The sequence below is a fragment of the Vigna umbellata genome, chromosome 6, assembly GCF_029865625.1.
Source record: "Vigna umbellata cultivar VRB3 chromosome 6, Vumbellata_1.0, whole genome shotgun sequence".
Lineage (NCBI taxonomy): Eukaryota > Viridiplantae > Streptophyta > Magnoliopsida > Fabales > Fabaceae > Vigna > Vigna umbellata.
Genome location: NC_142170.1, coordinates 12,582,168 through 12,606,919, shown reverse-complemented (window position 1 = coordinate 12,606,919; position 24,752 = coordinate 12,582,168). Strand labels below are relative to the sequence as shown.

At 31.1% G+C, this 24,752-nt stretch overlaps 3 protein-coding genes across 8 annotated transcripts; 1 reads left to right on the top strand and 2 right to left on the bottom strand.

Moving 5' to 3' along the window:
- The first annotated feature begins 6,439 nt into the window (after nucleotides 1-6,439).
- Nucleotides 6,440-9,091, top strand: OEP16-1 (outer plastid envelope protein 16-1). The gene is made up of 6 exons (XM_047309533.2): nucleotides 6,440-6,695; nucleotides 6,774-6,825; nucleotides 7,099-7,130; nucleotides 7,410-7,443; nucleotides 7,537-7,604; nucleotides 8,783-9,091. The coding sequence occupies exons 1-6, from the start codon at nucleotides 6,591-6,593 to the stop codon at nucleotides 8,921-8,923; spliced, it is 432 nt and encodes a 143-aa protein (XP_047165489.2). The 5' UTR covers nucleotides 6,440-6,590; the 3' UTR covers nucleotides 8,924-9,091.
- A 1,669-nt stretch (nucleotides 9,092-10,760) lies between these two features.
- Nucleotides 10,761-17,901, bottom strand: LOC124834752 (pentatricopeptide repeat-containing protein At1g07590, mitochondrial-like). Of its 4 annotated transcripts, XR_015780183.1 has the most exons (7): nucleotides 17,531-17,901; nucleotides 16,087-17,356; nucleotides 15,702-15,758; nucleotides 14,867-14,938; nucleotides 14,587-14,697; nucleotides 13,653-14,350; nucleotides 10,761-11,157 (listed from the first exon to the last, which is right to left on the bottom strand). XR_015780183.1 is itself a non-coding variant. In XM_047309528.2 (2 exons), the coding sequence occupies exons 1-2, from the start codon at nucleotides 17,816-17,818 to the stop codon at nucleotides 16,106-16,108; spliced, it is 1,539 nt and encodes a 512-aa protein (XP_047165484.1). In that variant the 5' UTR covers nucleotides 17,819-17,901; the 3' UTR covers nucleotides 15,893-16,105. The 4 variants fall into 4 exon arrangements, 1 of the variants encoding a protein (XP_047165484.1); XR_015780184.1 differs by lacking the exon at nucleotides 14,867-14,938; XR_015780185.1 differs by lacking the exons at nucleotides 14,867-14,938; nucleotides 15,702-15,758.
- Nucleotides 17,902-18,656: 755 nt separating this feature from the next.
- LOC124834749 (uncharacterized) lies at nucleotides 18,657-23,006 on the bottom strand. Of its 3 annotated transcripts, none has more exons than XM_088093415.1 (6): nucleotides 22,700-23,006; nucleotides 22,199-22,259; nucleotides 21,829-22,053; nucleotides 21,405-21,478; nucleotides 19,833-21,279; nucleotides 18,657-19,630 (listed from the first exon to the last, which is right to left on the bottom strand). In XM_088093415.1, exons 3-6 carry the CDS (start codon nucleotides 21,977-21,979, stop codon nucleotides 18,996-18,998), a joined length of 2,307 nt encoding a protein of 768 aa, XP_087949541.1. In that variant the 5' UTR covers nucleotides 21,980-22,053; nucleotides 22,199-22,259; nucleotides 22,700-23,006; the 3' UTR covers nucleotides 18,657-18,995. The 3 variants fall into 3 exon arrangements, with proteins under 3 accessions (XP_087949541.1, XP_087949542.1, XP_087949543.1); XM_088093416.1 differs by having other exon boundaries at nucleotides 21,829-22,039; XM_088093417.1 differs by lacking the exon at nucleotides 22,199-22,259.
- Nucleotides 23,007-24,752: the final 1,746 nt, after the last annotated feature.

Sequence of the window (24,752 nt, the reverse complement as noted above, 5' to 3'; positions counted from 1 at the left end):
ACGGAATATGCTTTAGGGCATTTCCTTGCACATCTTTTTTTAATAAACTACTTTTAAACACTAATTCTTTTAATTAAAAAGTTTAAGTAAATTCGATCTAACACACACCAGAATCATAACTTATCTTAGGCCTCAGTTAATTAATATAAAATTAGTCTTTTTTTTTTAGATTTTAACTACTAAAATGTGAATCTTAATTATTTTAACTATTGATAGAAAGTCTTGTTTAAATTGAAAGATGATACAATATAATTAATTTATCATTACTTCTATGTATTGGGTACATAAAATATAAATCTTCTTATCTATTACATTGTTAATAAAGATCTTTAATATTTCAATTAATATATAATGTTATCGACATAATTTCTAGGGTCGGAAATTTTAATCTAATAGATGTTTGACAAAAACATTAAATTATATTAAAAACTTAACTTATAATGATATAAATCAATCTGTGCCAGTAAAATTCTAAAATTGTTACCTTTTATGAGATATATAAATGCTTGCAATAAGAACAAGCAATCAGCATGAATCAAATGCCAGTTGTATGATGTATATATATATATATATATGCAAAAAAACAAAAATTTAGATTTTTAAACATGGTGATGGTTATGTAATATCCGAATAATTTTTTGAACTTTGACTAATTCAATGGACTATCTATTTAAAGTATATTACATTATTATAACAGGAAAGAAAAAAGATTATTAAATGTCAAAACCAAAGCTTTCGAAAAAAATGCTCACAAGTCAACGTAAATAATGGACATTATAGTTTTAAATATATGATTTCGCCACCACTGAAAAGAAAAACTATTACGTATTTTTATTCGTCCTTTTTTTTTTCAGAAGCGTCGCATTCATCTACCAGTAAATTAATTAATTTGAAGTTATTTTACCCAATTTTTTATGTGGTTGTCTAAATATCAAAATCACCAATAAATATTAATACTGGAGAACATAAAAGTTATTTATAATATTAATGAAAAAGAAAACATAATACTATGCATATGTAAAAAATCAACCTGAATTAGTTGGGTCGAGAGACACGAGAAAAAGTTGAGAATTTATATTGTTGTGGTCAGAAACGCAAGGTGAGAGATAAGCATTTAAGACATGGCTGTTATCGAGGGTTGTGAGAAGTCCCAACCATCCACGAATTACAACCAAGCAAGAATAAGTTTGTGGTCGTTGTAACCACTTTTATTTTATGTGGCTCTTGTGAAAAGAGTTCAATTTCTAGAATTTACATACATTTATATTCATTTATTAAACATATATTATAAAAGTAAAATAATAGAAATAAAAAATAATAATATTAAATAAATATAAAAATTTATGTCTGTAAAAATATTTTATTCACCCAAATTAGAATACAGGTCACGGATCTGTTTGATAAAAATAAGTGTTAAATTAATTTCAAGTGAAAAGTTATTCGAGAAATGTACCTTTATGGTAAGTGCTGGTTGATATGTTAGTGTTTTTCTTTTAATTATAAGTGTTTAAACTATATTATCATTACGAATCTTTAAAATATATTTTGGAGTCTCAAAAGTTTATTCTTTAAATATATATAAATAATAGAAGACAAAATATATGAAACTTATTAAAATTAAAAAAAGTAAACTTTTATTTATATTTTAATTTTTGTTCGTGTATATATCATACGGCCTAGTCTACGCATTTGACTGGTTATTAAGAGAAACAACAAAATTGAGTGGTCTGTAACTTTACGTAACCTTAAAAACAATCTCTAATGAAGTTTACTCATAAATCTTATTTATTAGGCATTGAATCGTGATTACAATTTTGTTAATCATAAATCCATATTAAAATCTATAAATACATCTATGAAGTAAGTAGGTAAAAGATTGTATTTATTGTGAATTTAAGATTTTACAATGATAAGCGGACATTGAGAATCTAGAGAAATTTGACTAAATGTGTTGACATTGAGAATGCAGAGGAATTTGACTAAGTGTGTTTTAAATAACATGAATAAATTAAGAGAAAAGTGTGAAGAAGTATTTGACAGTAACTCTTGACCTCACACCTGAATCAGTGTAAAAGAATTGAAGATTAAAATCCACCTAATGGATAAGAAAGTTTCTACATATTTTAATAGAGATGTAAAATACAAAGTTAATAGTTTTTCATGATACTTTTAAATAATTTGTAATTTTATATTATGGATAAAATATATTTTAAATATTTGTAGTTTTCTAATTTTATAAATGTTTTTAGTTTCTACGGATAAAATATATTTTTTAAATTCTTTTAAATAAAGTTAGATTCAACTATGAATTTTATGTTATTATAGTGATACTTTTTTCATAAAGTAGATTAAGTTGTGTAAGACTTTACAAAATCATTTTAAAAAATTTATAGTATGTTTAAAGGGGTAAGATATGTTTTAGTATAAACGTTTAAACTATAATTATAATTTTTATAAACGAGTTTTATTATTTAAAAATGTATATATTTTTTAAAATATTTTCTTAAAATTCTCTTTATTTTTTTCTAAATTTTCTTACAATTTGTTTATTTTTTTAATATTGGAAACAATACGATTTCTAATTGTAGTGAGTTCATCGATATCAACCGATGAGCAATATTAGTTGGGCGTTGAGCGTAAACTTATTTGTGCAAGTCTGGAAGCATTTTAACTTCAAATCTTTGAGCACCCTTTTCACCACTGAGGCCTAGTTTTGTAAATGTTTTGGCGTTGGGCCATAGCGGGACATCACTAAATGTCATCTTACATTGCAGGTCTGAAGAAATTTAATATTAGGACGCTGAGCGGTAGAAAGGTGTTGCTAAGCATGACTTTTTCAAGAAGAATGACATTAAGCACTAAGACTAGCAGTGAACGTCACCTTGGTGAGAAGTATGATGTTTGGTGCCATCTCTAAACATCAGTTTGTATGTTTGATTTAGTTTTCTTCTTTTATTGTTTAAGATTGATTTAAATGAATTTTAAGTGTGTTGTGAGTAATATGGCTTTATATCAAGATACAAATTTTGTTGAGAATATGTTTGAGAATGTTGTTGAGAGAATTTCAAGGAGATATTATGTATGTTGATGATGTTTAGTGTATACATTGGCATGTGAGAGTTCAATAAGGAGGTGTATTAATATTTTACCAATCATTCAACTCATGTAAGAAGGAATTAAGAGAAGATAATGACAAGAAGTCTTTACAACTAACTATTTAGTCTTGGGCGTGAAGGGGACTAGCATTGTGAATAATGAGGTGATAAAACTATGTTTATAACTTTGCAAAACATAAATACTTTTACAAGTGTACGTCTACCGTGAATCCCTGACGTGTATTCAAATAATTGAACATGATATCAATTGTTTATATGTGTTTATATGAGTTATTGTATTTCATAAATGTTCAACTTATTTTGATATGATCGAATTGTCTTAAGATAATTATTTTGCACACTAACTTATCTTGTTTTTTTTATTGTTTTCTTATAATGTCACTATGTGAAAAGATGGTGAGTCAGGTGATAATATATCTTTGGTAAAATATACAGGTGCCTCAAAATAATTATACATTTTTAGTTATTTTGTATACAAATTTTTTTAAAAGAAAAAAATCATATAATTTATAAGATATTATGTTATTATAGTTGTACAGTTATTATGATAAATAAGTATAATAATATTATATATATATATATATATATATATATATATATATATATATATATATATATATATATATATATATATATATATATATTTCTAATGATTTGTTTGGTGTTACCAAATTTTATAATGTTTTATTTGGTAATTTTATATTATTAAATGAAATGTTATAATTTTAAGTTTTTCATAGATGTAAATATAATATTTTTAAATAAATTTGTATTGAGAAAATTGTATCAAATACTTATAATTTTATATTTTTTGAGTTCTTTCAATCTGATTTTGCTTTTAACATCATTACTTATATGTCTTTACAAGTTTTAAGTTTATTATTGATTTAAGTATTTTTAGTTAACTCTATCAACAATTTCTGTTTTTTTATTGAATGAGCAATATATATATATTTTCTCAACTGAATATTGAATGAGTAGTTTTTGCCATCTCAAATATAAAATCATATATTTAGAGAATAAAAAAAGTCAAATTCTTGAACTTTAATTATTATTTTATTGAGGCTATCACGACTTTCCATTGTTGGTTTGACTTTAATTTTAGTATTTAATTAGAACACAAAAATAATGCATTTTTTCTAAAGATAATCATATCTCTAAAATTTAAACAGCTACGGTAAATTTTTTGTCTCACTTATATATGTCTCGATTTCAGAATTATTGTTTATGGACGAAATTTACTATTATTATTTTCCTGCATAGTGTTTCCTTTCTATTATTATTCAACTCGCAATGTTATGTTTAAGACAGGAAACCGTGACAAATGAGAATAAGTTAATAGAAAACATACAAATTTTTAATATTGAAGAAAATAACAATTTTTAGTAAGGGTTCAACTGAAAATGCACAAATACAAAGCTTAAAATCTTTTACTTTTCATACAATGATACATTTATCAAAGAAAATTTTAAAAATTAATGAAATTTATTACTTGAAACTATATATTCAATTAATCACAAGCCCATTATGTTTCGTTTTAATAAGTTAAAACCATACATGACTATTATTTTATAATTTACTATTATTCTTAGTAATTTTTTTAGAGGTATCTTTTTATAAGTCTCCTCAACCACATAACACTCAAGCCCAAAATTTGTACTGAACTTGTTTTGTTGTATTATTTCTATTCCGAACCTTCAAAATACACTAATGTTAGTATATTAGAAAACTTTTTAATATATTTTAAAATATCAAAATTTTAAATATTGAACACAAAGAAAATAGTAAAATTTCAAGAGAGCATTCCTTGTTAATAATAAATTTTTTTATCGTAAATATAAGCTCCTAGATTGGATGAATGACAACCTTTTATTTTCATGTTTGATAATTTTTCTTATTTAAAGTTTTCGGGTTTGATCTTACAATGACTCAATTTAAGAATTAAAAAAATACTATACATTTTGGTTTTGGCAATTCCTTAATTGTCTTGCTGAAATATGTTAACCATATACTCTTTTTTTAAGACTAAGTTTGCAATAAATTCATACAAACTTCAATAACTTCTTCAATCCATTTTCAAAGAGGACCACGAATATTTATTTGGTTTGAAAATTATCAAGCTAGGGATTTTTTTATAGCAAAAAAGGTATAATTTTATTTTATGAGAAGATACCACACTTGTCATCTCCATCTTCATTCTCGTGTTTTAAGTATTGGATATTTATATTTCCACCTTCATGTTCATATATTTCCTTTTGAGGAAGGAGTATTATAAATTGCTTTTTATTAATACGACCGATTAATTAATTTTTATATTATTACAGATTCATTACCTATTAATATTACTTATGTTACGCTAAATTTAAATTCAATATCTATTACTTGTCATTTTGTTTTATAGAGATGAAAAACCATTTGTAGGTCTAGGATCCATAATATTAATAACAAATTAAACATTATTATAATAAGGAAAAGTATGATTTAGAGAAAGAAGAAAAGACAAAACTTAGAACAGAAATACAATTTGAATCGTCAATCCTTAAGATAATAATAATAAAAAATGTTCCATACTAACAGACAAATGAAAAATTCATAAAAAATCACAATCACTACTGCATGCACCTTTACGTCTTCATCTTAATGATATTTTTAATCATATATATATATATATATATATCACAATTTAATTTTTAAAACATAACATAGAAAAATACTTCGAATTATTTAAAAGAATAATAAAGTAACACAGACAATTGTATAAAAAGTTAATTTTTGAACCCATTTTTATATTGGATCTTAGATTAGGCAACCCTTATTTAGCCTATAATTACGTGGAGGGAAATATTTTATAATATAAACCTATTAGTTATTTTATTTATTCGTTTTGAATAAATTTTTCATTTTACATTATAAAATAAAAAGATATACATTATTGAAAAGATATTATTCAAATTGAGATCAATAATAAATTTTAAATTTATATTTTACGTGGAGTTGAGGTTTGAATTAGAGACTGCAGAAACAAGCTTGAAGATAATCGGATACTTGAAATCTTACTTCGGGACTAGTTAGTAAAATACTAAACCTAGAAAACTGTTTTCCAGACATCAATATTGAATAATAAGTATTTAGGTAACCTTAGAAAACACGAAAAGCAATCTAAAATGTTTAATTTTTGTCGATTAAAGTAATTTCTTTTTGTTAATAGTTTGAATTAGCAGTAAATGATATGATTAAGTAGTAATTTGTGGTTGTTGCTCATAAAGATGCTAACTTTTTTGTTGGTCACTTTTCTTCCGTTGATTCAATAAAAGAGTTGAAAAGGGAAAAAGTTTGAGATGAAAATGATATTTGGGTAGGAGCCAATGAAGTGACAGGCGGTGAATCTGAACACTATCTGAGTTCTTCTGGCTATGCATGTGAATTGAATGAACCCCAAAACAAAAGCAAGAGAATTTAAGAAGAGGGTGAAAGATGGCATGGGTAAGGGTTTCAGGGCCTCCTAGGGTTGAAGTAGCCATTGACATGGGCAATCCATTTCTCAATCTCACAGTTGATGCTTTCCTCAGGATCGGAACCGTAATTTTCTCACCCTTTTCTCTTTCTTTCTAAATTCGTTAATTAATTATTTTACTATTTATTTATTTTGTACTCCAGATCGCAGCCACGCGCGCAGGTGCTGAAGATACCTATCATATTATCCAAAAGAGTAAGTAAGCATTTCATATATTCATCACTATCATCATCATCATCGCTTTTCTTCCGGAGCCTGAATAGGTAACTTTTTCATTGATATCTATAATCACGTTTTCAGTTTTTTCCTTTTTGAATTTGGGTTACGGTTATACACTTACGTGCAAGTGTTTTACTTTGCGTCTTCCGTGGTGTCGCTTCAGTGTTCCTACTTCTTTAGTTTTAAATTATTATTGCTATTTTCGTCTGTGAAGGCCTTTGTCAGACTAATTCAACATGTCTGTTCCAGGGAATATCTCGAGTCATGATTTTGAGAAAACGGTAAGTTTACAATTTAACGCAGTGATTCGCTATCAGTTCTTTTTTTGTGAAATTGATCTTTTCAAATGTAAAGATTCAGTCCAATTTTGGTGTATACTGTTGTTGCACTTTTTAACATAACCGACAATTGGATTCTCTTCTTCCTAACCTTTCAATTGTGCTATCAATCTTGTGCTAAAAGTATAATGCTAGGACGACGGAAAATGATAACATGGGAAACCTATTCAATAGACATTTTCAATTCCTTGCTCACGAGGTGTTGGTTGTTTTTTTTTGCAGTTGAAGAAGATGTGTAAAGAAGGTGTATATTGGGGTAAGACTTGGGTTGCAAGGTCTATGTAATTGGGCATATTCATTTGAAAAAAGCAATTGCTCCATTGATGTACTTTTTTTTTTATGCTTACAGGAACTGTAGCTGGCTTTTATGTTGGAACCGAATATGGGGTAGAGAGGATCCGTGGCACTAGGGACTGGGTAATTCTCTCCAACATGATGACATGTAATTTGATTACAAAAGTCAGGGTGTTATAACAAGCAGTATGTTTGGCTCTAAATAAATCTAGTCCTAAACTGGGTATTGTATTAGATTTAGAAAAATACCCACTTCGGTATACCTTGAGAGGCTGGAAACTTAGAATATATAGAGATTATGTTTAGCTAAGCTTTTCAATAAAAAAACTTATGGGAAGTTTAAACTAACTTATAATCAAGTTGTGGCAAAGAGTACCGTAGACTAGCTCTTTATGTGGTTTATGAGGAAGCAATTATATCTATCATTAGATTCATCTGATCTTCTTGCTTGCATCCTATACCACCCGCACTGATTCTTTTCCCTATATCCCTTTCTCTCTCTTCCTCATAACCAGAAAACTTTTCAATTCACTTTTTCTGACCTCTTCTTTCTCCCCCATTGAGCCCAAACCCATCCTCTTCTTCAGAAGATCCATCAATCACAACTATGCAATCAACTTCTCTTTCAACCCTTTTCACTTACCATCCTAACCTCTTTTCAACTCTCTTCTCTGACAATATATTCTTTATTTTGACTTTCCAATTTTTGGGTTTCTTGTATGATTGATTAAATTGTTACATTTGTTGTGGCTGGATGCAAATAGTAAACAGGGACAAAATACAAGAGACCACGGTGGCACCATAAGGAAACAGTAGACATTGCCATTGAAGGTGGAGAATAATCCATTTGGATGAACACAAATTAACTTAGTAGGAGAAAAGGGAAGAATTGCCTCCACCAGAAATTGCTTCTGGTAGCAAATGGTGGTCGAAATAAGTGTTGGGAATGGAAGTGGCTGGTGAAGAAGTAGAAAGACACGATCTAATGTTGGAGAAGTAGGATATGTGTCAACATTTTAAATTATGTAATGGTGTAGACAATCTATAAAGATGCACGGTGGCCTTCACCATAAGTTTATTTACAAAAGTTCCCTCGTTTACTTTAGCTTTTCCAAAAGTTGATTTAGTTCATAATTAGATATAATAATTAAAAAAATGAATTTGTGAAAATTGGGAGTCAAAGGAATTTTCACTTTTTGATTTAGGTGTACTCCATTGTTCAATTGCAATTTTATTTTTTACTTGAATTCTTACTGAAGCATTTTTCTTGTTTCCTTGGACTTGGATTGAATGTACTGCAGAAGAATGCCATGATTGGGGGTGCAGTAACTGGGGCCGTGGTATCTGCCGTCAGTAACAACAAGAAAGACAAGATTGCAATAGATGCCATTACGGGGGCAGCAATTGCTACTGCTGCAGAGTTCATAAATTACCTTACTTGAATGAATGAAAATTGATGTGTTACTAGTTTTCTTGCATGTTTTGGAAAGGGATAGTACATTCAGTCTCTCTTGTCATGTGTACCAGTTCCGTTTTGATATGGGTGCAGTTACTTCTAAGATATGTTATTTATTTACTCAGCTTTCAGTTAAACCTATGTTTTTATCTTATATTGGTCAATTACTTGTTCCGTATGGTAATAGCTCGTCGTTGCAATTTAGTAAAGTTAAGCTTGAGTGTTCAGGCTGAAGAGGTTTAGGAATTTAGCCCTTTTATGCTGACCGGTGAATCAATTTCGCGTATGCGTTACTATATATGGCTTCAGATTTTCAGCTTAAGTGTTTATACGCAAGTCAAACTAAGTTCCGTTAAAACTTGGGAAAAAAAAAATCCTGCGGAAGAAAGAATATTGAGAGATTTTCTTGTGCATGATTGGGTAGCTGTCTATCATAGAATTCATAGGTCTCAGTACACAAAAGCAAAGGTCATATATATTAGGATGAACAAATCATCCCTACATAACAAAACGTAACAAACCTTACACGTTGGCATAGGATAAGACAAAACTGTAACAAATTCTAACAATAAAAGATATTTATTTGGTAATACCTCTTTCAAGTGGGACTGTGAACATCGAATAGTCCTATCTTAAAGATACGGTGTGTGAAAGCTTTGGGATGGAGAGCCTTAATAAACATATCATCCAGTTGTGCAAAAGAAGGAATTGGTAGCAAATGAAGAAGACCACTTTGAATTTTCTCACGAATGACGTGACAAAATTTTTATGTGTTTTATTTGCTCATGAAAGGTAGGATTGAGTCAGGCCACTTTTAATTTTCTAACATGACAATTTTTATGTGCTTTGTTTGCTCATAAAAAATAGGATTGTGAGTCAGGTATATGGCGGACTGCTTCTCACAAAAAACTGAAGTAGGGGCAACACTAGAAACTTTTAAATCAGTGAGTAAATGATGAATCCATTACAACTCACAACTCAGAGCTGCAAAAGCCTTATATTCAGCTGAAGAGAAAGACCAATATAATGTGGTTTTGATACAGACCCAAACACTATTGGGGTCAGTGAGCCCTTGATCCAAGAAGAGAATGGTAAGAATAGATGAGACAGTATATGAGAGGAAAAAGACTATGAAGGGTGACGTGGCACACTAACAGGAATATGCTGGTTAGAAGAGAGAGAAAGGAGTATTGTTTGTTTAAATAATCAAGGAGGTAAGTTTTGGGAGGGTTATCTGGATGCTTATTTGGAGAGGGAACCATTTCGGTTTCTATTAGGAGCTTTGCTCTGGGCAGGGGGATCGTTAGGGCACTTGGAATTCAGCTTTGATTTCAAGTTGCAGGAACAGCTAAATGGGCATAACAAAATTCAAGGCACTTATTCTAGACGTAGCTCTTTGACAAAGATGGTGGACAATTTTATTTTACGACTTCTATTTTCATCCCATTAATTCATTCTGCAGATTTATATGATATTAAGTATGCAAAACAGGGCTTCTCTATAATCATGAACCTGAAATTGTGACATGTCTTTCTTTCCAAATTCTACATGATCTAAATGTTCCCTACAACTGACATAAAAATCTTGTCAATGAAACTGTATAGTTAAATTATTCCGTCACTTTCCTTGACCTCACCTATTCAATACTCTCTTCATTGCAAAATAATAGTCTTTTTTTAGCCTTTTGTTTTTCTTCCAGAATTATATTTTAGTTCTTTTCAGTAATTTTCCCAACAATATCCCTAAATATAATTAAGAGTAATCAATATTGAAAAAAGACACAAGTGTAGTTGAAAATTTGAGAGTAATTATTTTATTGAATTTGTATAGCTAAGTATTTCAAAATCAGCCTGTAAATCTTAAAAGACTATTTATTTTGAAATACAGAGTATAATTTTCCTAATTGGATGTCACAATTTTATAAAATGAATATATAGCACATTTTTTTTTTAAATAAGAACTTTGACACGGCAGAAATAGAGTTGAATAGATTATCACAGTAAAAACCACGTTGTACTATGAGATTATGGAAAAGCTAAAACTAATTTCTGACCTTCTCAGACAGATAAGTGTATACCTAATAGGCTACGAGGCCAATAAATGGAGATGCAGATGCCAGACTTAGGAAGCTTCATAATCCACAAAATTCTCACAAGCAATTTTTGTGGATTGTTGGCACCTTGAATTCAAATCCACCGTATTGGTAGCAACTTCTCAAACCTAAAAGCATAAACCGTAAGTCACAAAAATAAAATGCAGAAGGCAACATGCAGTGTGGTATTTCACTGGGAAATATTTTATAACTACGTGTACACCAGCAAAATGTGTATACTAGAGATGTAACTATAGCTAAACGTTTAGAGAATATATATGAGATAGTCAACCTGTCACTTTTAAACGTGAGTTAAATGAAAATCATTACTTATAAAAAAGGAAATAAGAAAAATGAGAGAGAACATAAAATTTATAAGTATTTGAAAGAAAGAAAGGTTATTTGAACCAAAATATATCACCTACTTAAGCCGAAATGCTAAAATGCCAAAAGAATTCAAATGAAACTCATGAAAGAACTTCATACTCAGCATCAAATAAGTCAACATAGTCAGTCATCAACAGTACACAATAATTTGGAAGTTATCAAGGGTTGAGATTTATTCATGCAGTTAGTTGATTAATTAGGAAAATATCATTACTATAAATAAAAGCATCTTGGAATCTTTCAATATCCTTTTCATATCAATTAGTATCATGAGTTATTTCTTTGGAACACCCCTTTAGTTCTTGAATTATATAATGTTTGGCCTCATCAATTTGATGTGATTTGCATCTCTTCTCAGAATTATGATACTTTGGATGGATTATAACTTGAGCTTCAGATTCAAAAGATGATAATAGATTTGCAAAAGAAAAAAAAATACAATGCAGCAAAAAAATGCATACCCTAAAGGAATATGAATAAATATATAAATAAAACTGAAAAAAAATATTTGTTGGCTCATAACATCTAAACATCCACTAATACAATATAAAAGAAATCCAGTTGTTAGATGATAGTGAGATAGCAAATGCTAGTGTTAGCCCACTCATCCATATTGCAAGAGTTCTGAATGGGTGTTCTTTCCATTAAGATAGCAAATCCAGTTGTCTTTTTGGCTACCTCCTTGGCTTGCTCACTGAGGGATGCTTGGGGATGTCTGTGCTAGACAGTCCCACTATATCGCCAAGATATAGAGCCAGCATGATTACACTAAGAGCAATGAAACATAATTTGACAAAGTACTTCGAAAATTAAATTAATTCAGATGAAAGAATAATGTTCTATAATTATTATCCTTTTTCTTTATTATTTGAAATGGATCAATGTCCAATAAATTATCATGTTATCTCCAATAAAACATCAGTTGTGCTAAATTCACCCCAACTGTAATTTTCTATTCTTGAAAACAATCAGTAAGTAGATGGAAAAGCTTGTGATGGAGGTTGTGGTTGGTTGAGAGGAGGTTCTGGCTTGAGAAGGTCTGTATCATGGACAGTAGAGAATGGAGGCAAGGACCATTCAGCAGAAATTGGTCATAAAGGTAGGGCAAAGTGCACTATACTGCACTGCACTATAAAAATTTATAGTTAACTATAAAACAATTTAAGAAAACTGAACTGAACTAAATAATAGTTCAGAGTAACTGAACTGAACTATTTTTTAGTTAAGTTATAGTACAGTGCAGTTTAGTAAACTATTTTTCAGTTTACTATAGTATAGTTCAGTTTGATGCAAAGCAAATCCAGTTACAAATGCATCTTGCTTTTCAAAATCCTTAGTTCAAAGGTGGTGCAGAAGCAACTAAAAACTGTCCAAAAAAAGTACAACAATGATATAAACAGTGATTAAATAAAATATTTATACAAGCTTCTTTCAAACTAGTAAGTTATGCTATGATCTCATACATACCCAGATGTATAATAAACACATTTTCATAGCCTGAAGAGAAAAGAAAAACAGAAGTTCAGGATGATTTCTCCTTCAACATCAGTATGAACAACATTATCAGCATACACTAATATTAAAATTCCACTCATTTGAAAATTATTAATGTTTCAACATTAAAATATTCTACACTTAATTTCCCGAAAACATTCTGTAAAGCATTATGTAAATACTGCGTAACATGTACTCATTATGATGACATCAGGAATATAATCCAAAGTATGAAGCTACTTTACTATATATATACTATATATACCAACTCAGCATAATTGCTTATTCAAAAGTAAGTGTTCTGGTATCTTCTAAAAGAATATCACATCTCATAGTTACAAAAACCTGTAGCAGTTTTTCAAAGAAAACAAACTAATTTGATCTTAAAGTTTAAAGGAACTAGAATAATGCAAATGCATAAAAAGAAAGCACCCATACAAAAAGTAAATGGTTTGATTGGATGGAATTGCAGTTGCTTAAGTTAAGCACCTGTCTTTTCAACACCTCACAACATTCTCAGGCAAAAAGTTCCATAAATGTTTGACATTATTCATCAACATAGGTAAATGTATTCATATTTATATTCATCAATCGGACAAGTACTGTTATTCATTATTACACTCTAAATCATTATGGTACCAAAAGTGAAAGGATGCTACGTAGATAATTAACCTGGAACATAATTAATCACTCTCAGAACACTTAACATAATTAACCTAACGAGATAAACATTTTGACTTACTAGGATCACGTTTGGTCAAAGAAGCAATGCCTCAAAAATTGTATGCAATATCGGAATTTCCATTTGTCTGATAGTAGCTATTGAAAGCATAGGAAGCATGAGAAACAAGTGTGTCTGGTTCAAAACATGGTCCACCTTGCTTAGATATGGATTTGCAGCTGAGTAAAATCTTACAATTGGATCAAACTTCAAAGACTGCTTTCAAATTTTGCATATACTGCTTAGGATTCTCAACTTCATCACACCTCCATCTCTCATAAAACATGTAGAACATCACTACTTCATGGCTAGGACCAAGAACTTTCCCGCTGGACATGCAATCTCCAATATCTCTTGGAGACACATTCTTTCAGTTGGCTTGAGAGAATTCACCGATGGCTTGCAGAATGCCAGCTGCACATCTTTCAGTTGCATGAATTATTTGGGGATTGCTCCTTGCATTTTCTGTATACCAATGAAGCAATTCTTCCTGTGCATTGTTGACCTTCAAATTCAGGAAATGAAAGATCATTTTTCACAGTACAATCACATTTGCAGATAGTACAAACAGTAGAATCACCACAAACAAGAGTGCCGCGTATTCCAAGTTCATCAACATTTAGTTTTTCAAGTAGAAAAGCAAGTGTCCTTCCTTTTCCAGCAGCTTGGGCTAATACATCCAAAGCAATACCATTGCTATAAATTATTTTCACATCTAACTGGAAAAGAGAAAAAAATAATATAAATATATAATGAAATTGTAGCATGTCAATATCAGATCAAGACAAATCCAATCAACTAGGTATCTATGTATACTTATCAGTTGTTTGTTTTTACAGATGAGAAAGGATGGCAGAGGGTCTTACCCGCCTATCAAAAAAAAAGTTGCAGGCAAAGCTTTCAAATGAAGTAGACAAATTTCTGCCATTAAGTTTATTATGAACTATAATCTCACCCCACGTTTCTCCAGACGTTTTGAGAGAGCTTTGACAACATTTGGGGCCTTCCCTTTTTCCAAATAAAAGCTAACCTTGTGACGCCGTTGTTCTGTTTCTGACTGCAGTTACTACAGAAATTTCAAAGAAAACAAGTTGATAAAAGAATATCAATGCTTCTATATAATAGCTAATACCAAAATTCATTTAAGGCCATTCTCCTGAGCATGATTCAACATATAAAAATTCTGATAAGTATCTTATCTTTTATAATTAAAAGATTACAAGGTAGTTACATACTTGCATAGTTAGTTCAGGAAACTTGGCTATTTCCTCCAAAACCACGTCTCTGTCCCACTTATGATCCAGATACTGTTTCCAATAAAAAATAAATTGATGGCCATAATTATACAACTTTTGATCAGTTATAGAAACTTTTGAACATAATAGCTGTTTGCATGAGTTATGACTGTAAAAAGATCGTCATCCTTCCATTTTTAATTTGCATGAACGCCATAAATATAACAGAGAGATAAAATTACTCCGAATCCTAGACTGTATGGGATGCTAATCAACAAATCTGAACACTAGAAGCTATTGGGTGCTCATAAGTTATGTGTCGTTGTTTTGGCAACATCCGAACAGCTCTACCCAATAATTTCTCAAAGTCTTAAATAGGCTGTTGTGGGCTAAGAGAACATTTTATATCTTATAGATCACTTTCATCTCAAAGTTCTTACTTATCTGTCATCAACCTCTCTCTCTTTATCAATATAGGTTAGAAAATCTACCCTTATCCAAAAACAACAAATCAAATCAAATCTCCTAAACAATTAAAACTCCCACAAAATCCAAAAGAAAATCAATTGTTACCCCACTGGTTCATCCCAGATGAATACAATGTAATGAGGCAGGGAAAAAATTTAGATCGCAAATATACCTAAACCACATTACAGTTAACTATATTAGAAATAAAATAAGTTCAGTATATTTAAACTGAACTATTAAACAGTTAACTAGGTTTCAGTAAAAATAGTTTAAGTTTTTTTTAAGTACAAAAGAGTATAGATAAACTATAGTAAACTGTGCCCATCCCTAGGTATTAGTGTACGAGAGGCCAGAGTTCAGTACTCACATGCAACACCATTAGCAGAGGCCAGCAGCTATGGAGATTTTGGAGCGTTAACTCAAACTAGGTAAACATTTAAAAAATAAACAAAAGGAGAAACTGTTATACGTCAAGCAAATCAAAGATGTAAAATGATGGAGAAACATAAGCAGTAAGAAAAAAGGCCAGGTAATATGCTCTACCGTATGATTAATAGATTTGGATAATAAATGAGCCTATTCGATCTCAGTATTTATCAAATCTACAGATTATGCTCATCTTTACATTATCAGTTGTAAAAGGCAAACAAATGGTACATGCTTCGTAATATCTCTTGCCTCTTATTGACTCGTTGTCCCGCAATTGATACATATGTAGCAGACAGAAAGAAAACAAAATACAGATAACTTACTGAAAGTTGTCATCCAAAATCAAGTTCGAAATTGTTCAGCAATTTTTAAAAGACTGTAGGTTTCAGCATCTGGTCTAGCTCCCCCAAGAATCATTCTTTTCAAAAGATTTGGATCATAAATCTTAGCTTTTACATAAGCCTTAATCAAGGCATTATATACAAAAGTATATCTACAATACTTTGTTTTATGAAATTCTTCAAACAATCTCTCAACATTTCCCACATCACCTTTTTCAGCAAAAACCTCAATAATTGAAAGAGTGGTCTCCAACCACGGGGTTGAATTTCTAACCCTCTTGCTAATTGTCAAACGCAAACCCAAGTCTAAGGTCTTTAAAGCTTGCTCTGCCATACCAGATCTTAAGCAGCCCAGAGCAAGTTGACGATAAGTAATGGCATTTGGTTTACACCCACTCGCCTTCATAATTTTGTACAGTCTAGCCGCTTTGTCGACAAATCCATGGTTGCAGTATACAGAGATCATTGAATTGAATTGCTCTACAGATTTCAATCCTTTGGTTGATTTCATTTCTAACCAAATTTCTTCGGCTCTGTTTAGCTGTCCAATCCTACCAAATGCTTCAATGGCTAGCATGTAACTTTTAGATCTAACAGAGGGGAGTTCTTGAATGATGGTCCAAATTCTTTCCAGCTCCTTTTGGCTCCCTAGATACCCATACAAAATAAGTAGGACATCCAATGTTGACCAGTTATTCCCTGTAATAGACTTCTCCACAGCTTCCACATATGCTTCAGTTGCAGTATATAATCTGGCCACTGCATGAGCAATAGCCAAAATACAGTAAGATATTTCATTTGGTTCAACCTGTGCTTCTTTCATTCGACAGAAGACCTTCAACAAATTCTCGAGATTATGTTCACTGGCCTCTATTTTCATCAAAATATTGTAGGTGGACACATGTGGCGGAACTTTATCAGCCTTCATTTGGATGAGCAACTTGGGTATCATCTTCTTGCGCCCTGGCGAGGAATGAAGAATTATGAGACGGTTGAAAACCAAGTGCGAAATGGGAAATCTCAATTCCCTCATTCTCTTCATGTACTCAAGTGAAAGCCTTATGACACCCTTATCCAAGCATGCAATCACTAGATTGTTGTAGAGCAACTCATTGTGAAACTCAACCGGAATTCGGGAGAACAACTTCTCACCATGTGAAATCCCATGAAGCTTAATTGTAAACTCAACAAGATAAGAGTAATCCAGTTCCCTAGGTCTGTAGGGTCTTTCCCTGATTACCCATTCCATCACCTATCGATCAACACAAAAAGGTAAAACCTTCAATATATCTACTCTATCAAGTACCGATAAGCAATACTTTTTTCCATTCTACAACATTTAAAAAAGAAAAATCCAACATTGCTTAAACTTAAATAGTCACATTCACTATTGAGAGACTAGACTATTACTACATATATAACTGACCTGAAGAGCACGTATGTTCTTTTTGAGCTTCCTGAGTCGGTTAATGGAGTGAAAGACGTCACCGCCGTGAACGGGGAAGCCATCTCTCATCCAACTGCGGAAAGCAGAGCCGACGGATTCTCCTTTGGGGAGTCTCTCGATTCTTCGAGACAGGGAATCCTGGTTTTGTGTCGCTTGAGCACAGAACAATTTCAAGGTAAGAGTGTCACAAGGTGTTCGACGTATTAACTGAACCAACCACTCTCGTGCGAAGAAGCCTGTCACACTTCGCATGCTTTTGCTTATCATCGTAACCCCGACACAAGGCTGCACCAGTTTGGTGCTACAACTCGTTCAAACTTCTAAGCTACTTCAAATTTACAAAGCACGAGGCATGGGCATAATATATGCCAAAAAAACAACAAAAGAACTCTAAATGCTATTTTAAAAATTACTTATACAGATATATATTAGGTTTTTCAATTAATCAGGATTTTTAATTTCATTTTTTAATTAAGAATTAGGGATTATTTTTAGTTATTTAATAATTGTATAATATGTTTTTTAATGTTGTAGTTCGAAATTGAAATTAGGAATAATTTAAAATAGGTCTCGGAATTAATCAAATTTGATTCAAAGTAGTATAAGTGTATCCTATTTAATAAAAATAGAAGTAAAAATGCTTCTCTGGTAATCAAGTCAGATATTTAAAGTACTTTTTAAATTAAACTTGTATTTGTATGAGTATGGATTTATTTTCTTTAACTATTTTGCTTACTTATTTGATTATAATATTTGAATTAATATGTTATTTATAATTATTTTCATGGAAAGTAAATTTTTATGAGTTTAAAGTCTAGTCTGCGAGACCAAGTTCTCACAAATTTACGTTGAGTTTGATACTGATACCATCTTTATAAAAGTGATACTCTAATGAATAATATGATAACAGAGTTGACTCGTGACAATATTATAATTTCGGATTGAATTGAATCAAAGGCTATTTCTTATTAGCAAACTATAGACCAAGTATAAACTAAGCACAACATTTTAAGTGCAGGAAACGCAGTGTTGGTCTCTAGAAATTGAATTTTCATCAAGTGCTGTCTGCACTAACCCAGTACAAGGACATGAAATCTCCAAGGTGTAAGCAAAAACACGTCACTCATATGTTATTTACAAGATAATCAATCACGCCAATGACCAAAATCCACGAGGAACTTTACATGACATATACCAGACAACCTTATTTATAAGTTAATATACATATGAATCTTATTCGCATGAAAAAATCGACATGGAGCTCAAATGCACAGGAATCTATATTCCACGGCATATTATTGCTAGTGTGCTGTAGCAATTAAAGGCTTGCGGCTGTCCATTTTGTCATCTTCATCTTCACCTTCTACAATCAATACAATCCAAGTTGCTTAACTTCTGGATCAGCTACCAGAATTTCCTGAGCAGAACCATGATCATGCAGACTTCATGAGAAGATAAATTCATCAAACAAATCATCCATTATCATCTCTTCTAGTTCAAGTGCTACATACTCCTCTTCCTCTTGAAGGATCATCCACCCTCTTCCTTTTGCCAAATCACGACCCACAACATCATCTAATGTCTGATCTAGCTCAGGTCTCAAGGTCAGGTATGAATTGACACTAGTCCACACTTCATTCAGAAGATAGTGCCCTTTAGGCATTGGATGGAGGCGGGGGTTGAAGGAGAATGGTCTTGGGAAGTAAGTTGGTGACCTTCCATAAATTTCCAGCAGCACCTCGTTCACTAAGTTAAAAATGAGTTGGTGATCATAATGTTTGGTTGTCTCTTCTTCAGAGGTTTCTATTTCATGCCGCAAACTCGCTTCCAAATCTTTGAACAAGGAGGGCTTTAGTGGCTGGTCTATTGTGTATCTCATCTGAGTGTGCTCATTTCCCAAGAATCCCGAAAATTCAAGAACATTTTTTAAATATTTGAAATTGGAAGGGTAATCTGTATCTTCAGCTGTTATTCCACTTGCATTTCTGTTGTATGAAGAGTCTGGCCATGCACTTCCTTTATCTGATAAATCACCTTCCAATTCCTCCAATGTAGAGACTTGGGTATACAATTCTGTGCCTGAAATGATAATGACCAAACCAGTCAGTAATTAGTCAATTGCCTCTGTTGTAGTTCATATCACAAATATTAAGAGGGGGGAAAAGTGACTGCAATATTTCATCCAATATTTTTGTTTTACTTAGAATAATAAAGATTTTCATGATATCATGACATCTCAAAGAAATACTTAGTCTCATGTATATCAACACAAGTTTGGTACCTTCTTTGTGGCTGGTTATATTGTCCTCGCAGGCAGTTTCAAGAGTTGGCATCACCTCCTTGCTAAGATAGGCAGTCATATTACTCATTTCCTCTATTTCTTGTGTAAAACTTCCATCCCCCACTGCTGCCTCATCCATGTCCTCCTTTTGGTCACAGGTAACTTCATCAATTTTCTCCAAAATCTTATCTGTTTCCACAATTTCAACCTCTTTAAAATTATCTAGTGATTTGTCCATCTTCAAAGGAAGACTCACTGATTTTCTATGAGCACGATCATATGTTTCCTCGGTATTCCCTACATCATTTGTATCAAAAAGTACCTCTTGTACTAGGAAGCCTAAAGTCTCGAGATTAGGCATAGACAAATTGCTTCTTGAAAAGTTAGGAACATGTGCACTCTTGTGGATCCTATCCTCGTGTGTCAATTTTAAGCTTTTAGACTTTGAGCTTTGCCACTTAGCTTCTTTGCTGAAGCTTTTCTCGAACAACTGAGTATATCTATCCAATGATTCATTGAGAGAAGATGTTCTCCGCATGAGCCGGGCATCATGTTTGTTGGAATCATAATCAGAAGCTTTAGTTTCATTTGAGCTTTTGCTCCTTTTGTATTCTTGAACCACGCCATCTTCTAAACTTTGTGAGATCTCTTCCTCATTATTGATGATGCTATATTCAGGCGAAGCTATGTGTTGGATAGCTTCAGCAGAAGTTTGCTTACCACTTTTTCTGAATTCCACAAGAGCATGTTTTATCTTCTGCTTTATAGCTTTGAATTGATGAAGAACCAACTGATTCCACCCTCTGTGATTTGATTCATGAGAAGACCTTGAGGAAATAATTGCTTTTTGTTTCATGGCACTATCAACACCAAGATCACTCACCAAAGTTCGTGGCTTCTCATAAGAAATATCTTTCACAAAACTGGAAACTGACATGTTTGATTCCTGGGCAACAGCAAACAATTTTTCTCCCTTTGGATAAATTTCGTTTTGCTTGTGTTTTAACGACCTAGAGCTAATGTTCCTCATCTGTGAAGTTGAGGCTAAAGGAAATGACCCACATTTTGTCAATCTTGCATTGGTTTGGGAAGGTTGCTGGAGTTTTTTCCCACTGAAGTCCATGTCTCGCAGAAATTTGAGTAATAAATCCTTCTCCACCCTAAGAAACTCAAAAACATCTGAATGTTTCTCAAATTTATAGGAAATGTCTCCATTATGCTTGTTTGTTTCCGTAGGCTTATGGTTAAGGTAAGCTTCTGTTGTCTTGCCATTTTTTTCCAGATGAAGTGCATACTCCTTACTGGCCTGGTTTTTCCTCGAGTAGTCCATGGTTTCACTGCCTTTGGAGTTTTCTTTGTTAAACTCTTTCCCAGTTCGTGTTTCCTTTTGATTGTATTTGGGAGAACTTTTGCCTGCAGCATGCAATTTTTCGCTTTCTTGTCTGACCTGATATTTATACAAGACATGATTACAATATTATATACAAATATATCCATGTTAAAAAGGAGACCAATCTATAATTGTTTGTGGCCACCTCCTTAAAATAAGAGAATACAAAGTTTTCAACTTACCAGGAGGGGCTCCGATTCTGTAACTCCATCGTGTTGGTCATCAAGTTGGTTATACAAAATGCTTTTTCTCTTATCTGCAGTAAAGTTAAAGAGCTTGTTAAGTATGTAAAGTCATTGACAGAAGCAAAAATGTGGTCACGTTGATTCAAGAGAGAAAAATGTCAGGTTATCTTAAAAGTGAGGATTAAACAAAATTATTTTTTAGAAGAATTAATTGAAAAAGTTAATAATTACTGAGGGAGTAATTTGTAGCATACCCTTATGTTGTATCATGTACGGGTTTTGATGAAGGCAAATATACAAGCACAGTGGGTTCCATGTTATATATTAAGCCAAACGCAATGTTCCATTTAGAAATAGAAAAAAAAGCAAAATTTAAGCAATGATGAGTGAGAGAACCAAGATTTGCTGTCAAATTGCTTACATGTGGCATGTCTTCTCCTTTTGTGGGGAAACACCTTTTTTACGCGCCAACGATGGTAATCAAGAATTTTAAGCATGCCCCACATGCATCCTGGATTATTGTCCTGAATTTGAATAGCGGTCTGGTCGGAAGAAATCAGGTCCTTTCCCATTACTGCTTATCAGGGTAGTCTTGTTCTCTAGTTTTTGAATCCACTCTCTCCCACCAGGCCCTGTTTCGCGGAACCTTCATTAAAAATATAAAGAAAACATCTTTACATCACAGACACAGAGCATAACTGAACACGAATCTCAATCTCAAATTCTGATAAGTTTTTCGATTCTTTTCTACTTTCCTAAATAACCAAGCACACCAGAATAGCTTCTCTAACCTTGTTCTTCAATCTTCCCCTCAATATCAACAACAAATAGCACCCGGAACTTCCCAAACCTCTGTTGCAGCAATATAACAAAGAAACGGAGATTAAGAAACTGAAATTCCCCTTCACATCTAAATTAACTTTTAAGCAGAAAAGATTATACTTTCATCGTACAAATTCATTTATCAAACATTTGCAGCTATTTGCTACTTGCTGATAAATTGTAATTATCTCCAAACAAAGCAAAAAAAAAAAAAACAATAAATAAAACAATAACATATCGGACTGCAACCTGGAAGTTCGCTAAATTCAATCAATTCAAACAAAACCTAAACCACACCATACTTTTCATAACAACTGAAACTTGTAACAGAAACATGGGAAACATGGGAAACATGCATCCAATCAATATACAAAGAAGAAAAAAACAGAGATAGAACTTGTAACGTGAAAAACAAAATTAATAAAAACGAAAATCTCTTTCCAAGATTGAACGTTCAGTGAGACTCTAACCTCTAACAGGTGAAGAAAAGGAGAGTTGGCAGAATTAGAGAATAAGGACGGCGCAAAAAGGTGTGAAGCAGTTTGATCAGAATAAGGTGGCAGAAGCATAAAAGAGGAAACAACGACAACTAAAGTACAAGTCAACTTTGTATGAATAGGTTATTATTATTATTATGGTGGGTGGCTGCTGAAAAACTTAGGAAAAAGCGAAGTAGAAGGAGCAGAACAAAGAAAGGTTGTTAAGAAATAGAATGGAAATGATGTTTGGAGAGGAACTGAATGCGCGCAAAACTGGTCTTCTCTTATGCTTTCTCTCTCTGACTATGACCAAACAACAAAGTCTGCTATGCTTATTCTTAATAAGGTGTAAAATATCGTACACTGCATATTCCCACACCAAATTATTTTCACATTCTCATTTATTTTCTTTGATCTTCATTAAATAAATTAAATACACCTTTCAACAGTGGTTTTAAGTGTGCAAACATTATTCCTCACATCAAGAATTACAAAATTAATTTTTTAATTATTTTTAATCTATTATCTTTCACCCAAAATTGAAATTTATTAATAATCCAAAATTTGACATAAAATATTCTATACTATGATATAATAATTTTTTTAAGTGTAAAACCACGTCTTGTATTACTATTTAATTCGTTCTAATTCAAATATAAATTTGAAAATTATTTAACACCTACAAAAATTTAATTTTATAAAATAAAAAATTATATTTATTCATTTTAAAATTTAAAAACTACAAGTATATTTAAACTTTTGCCTATGCTTTTAGGTCCTAGCTTGTCTTCTTCACAAGATAAATAAATCACAATTATAATAAGAACTATAAATAAGTCTTGTGTATTACAGAGCAACGTATTATTGACTGCGCAAGTCAAAATAGATTATGTGTAAAAGAAACGTCAAAATAGACTTAATTTGTTAGTTTTTTAATCAATTTCTGTTAATTATGAAGTTAAGAAAATTGATTATTGATATTAACAATATTGTGATTTTTAAGAAATTCTCTCTAACACACGTTTAATTTGTATTGATAAGTTTTAATCTAACAATAGAATTGTTAAATATTCAAATGAAAGGTTATATGTTTAATAAATTTGTATTCCATTTATTATGTTTACTACGTAATTTTATTAAAGGTTATTATATGCTAAATTCAAATATTCAACAAGTGAAATAAACATATTATTTATATGAAAATTTAACAATATTACAAATTAAATTAATATTTTAGTCAATGTTTTTAATATAGATTATTGTTTAAAATCTTATTCAATTTAAGTTTAACTTTATGAAATAGTAATTAAAATAATCATGTAAATATATTAATTAAAACTAAAATTAATTAATTTAAAACAATGTTCAAAGATATAATGAATTAGGATACTTATTATTATTATTATTATTATTGTCAACATTATTTTTGATAAAAACATATGAAAATACAGAATATATTAATAATTTACGCAATATTTCCTACCATTTGTGTCACCTTTGCCTCTCTCATCAATGGTAACAGAATAATAGCCTGATAAGATACAGGAGACAACAATATAACTATTTTATTACTTTATTAATTTTATAATCATCTAATTAATGATATATATGGTTTCATAAAAGTCACATTTAATAAATAAACATATATAACTAGTATCCTACTATATTCTTTTATATTTATTTCATTTTTAAAAAATACAAAAAAATTTAATTACACTTTTACAAGTAATAAATATATAAGTAAAATATGAGATTGTTCCATATCCTTTTATGGAGTTTCAAATTAAAAGTTATACAGTAATCACTTGTTACTATATATTTAAACATTTATTAATACTACTGAATTAATTATATATTTTATAAATATATTTACACATAACATTCAAAGATAATAATTAACAAATAAATTACTGCTCATGTTCATAATTGATATATTAGACTGTATTACATTTCAATCTTTTTATTTAACATTTTCTCTAATATTATTTTTAATTAATAACATATGGTTTTCAAATGTATATGTGCGTGATAAATTTTATATTAT

What these genes read in the sequence shown, in the direction of transcription:
- OEP16-1 (XM_047309533.2), top strand. Translation starts at nt 6,591, where the DNA reads ATGGCATGGGTAAGGGTTTCAGGGCCTCCTAGGGTTGAAGTAGCCATT. An exon ending in CTTTCCTCAGGATCGGAACC is followed by an intron (nt 6,696 to 6,773) that starts GTAATTTTCTCA and finishes TTTGTACTCCAG; the next exon opens with ATCGCAGCCACGCGCGCAGG. An exon ending in TAAAGAAGGTGTATATTGGG is followed by an intron (nt 7,444 to 7,536) that starts GTAAGACTTGGG and finishes TTATGCTTACAG; the next exon opens with GAACTGTAGCTGGCTTTTAT.
- LOC124834752 (XM_047309528.2), bottom strand. Translation starts at nt 17,818, where the DNA reads ATGATAAGCAAAAGCATGCGAAGTGTGACAGGCTTCTTCGCACGAGAG. An exon ending in AGAACATACGTGCTCTTCAG is followed by an intron (nt 17,357 to 17,530) that starts GTCAGTTATATA and finishes GTTGATCGATAG; the next exon opens with GTGATGGAATGGGTAATCAG.
- LOC124834749 (XM_088093415.1), bottom strand. Translation starts at nt 21,979, where the DNA reads ATGGGAAAGGACCTGATTTCTTCCGACCAGACCGCTATTCAAATTCAG. An exon ending in AAGGAGAAGACATGCCACAT is followed by an intron (nt 21,479 to 21,828) that starts GTAAGCAATTTG and finishes ACTTTACTGCAG; the next exon opens with ATAAGAGAAAAAGCATTTTG. An exon ending in CAGAATCGGAGCCCCTCCTG is followed by an intron (nt 21,280 to 21,404) that starts GTAAGTTGAAAA and finishes TATAAATATCAG; the next exon opens with GTCAGACAAGAAAGCGAAAA.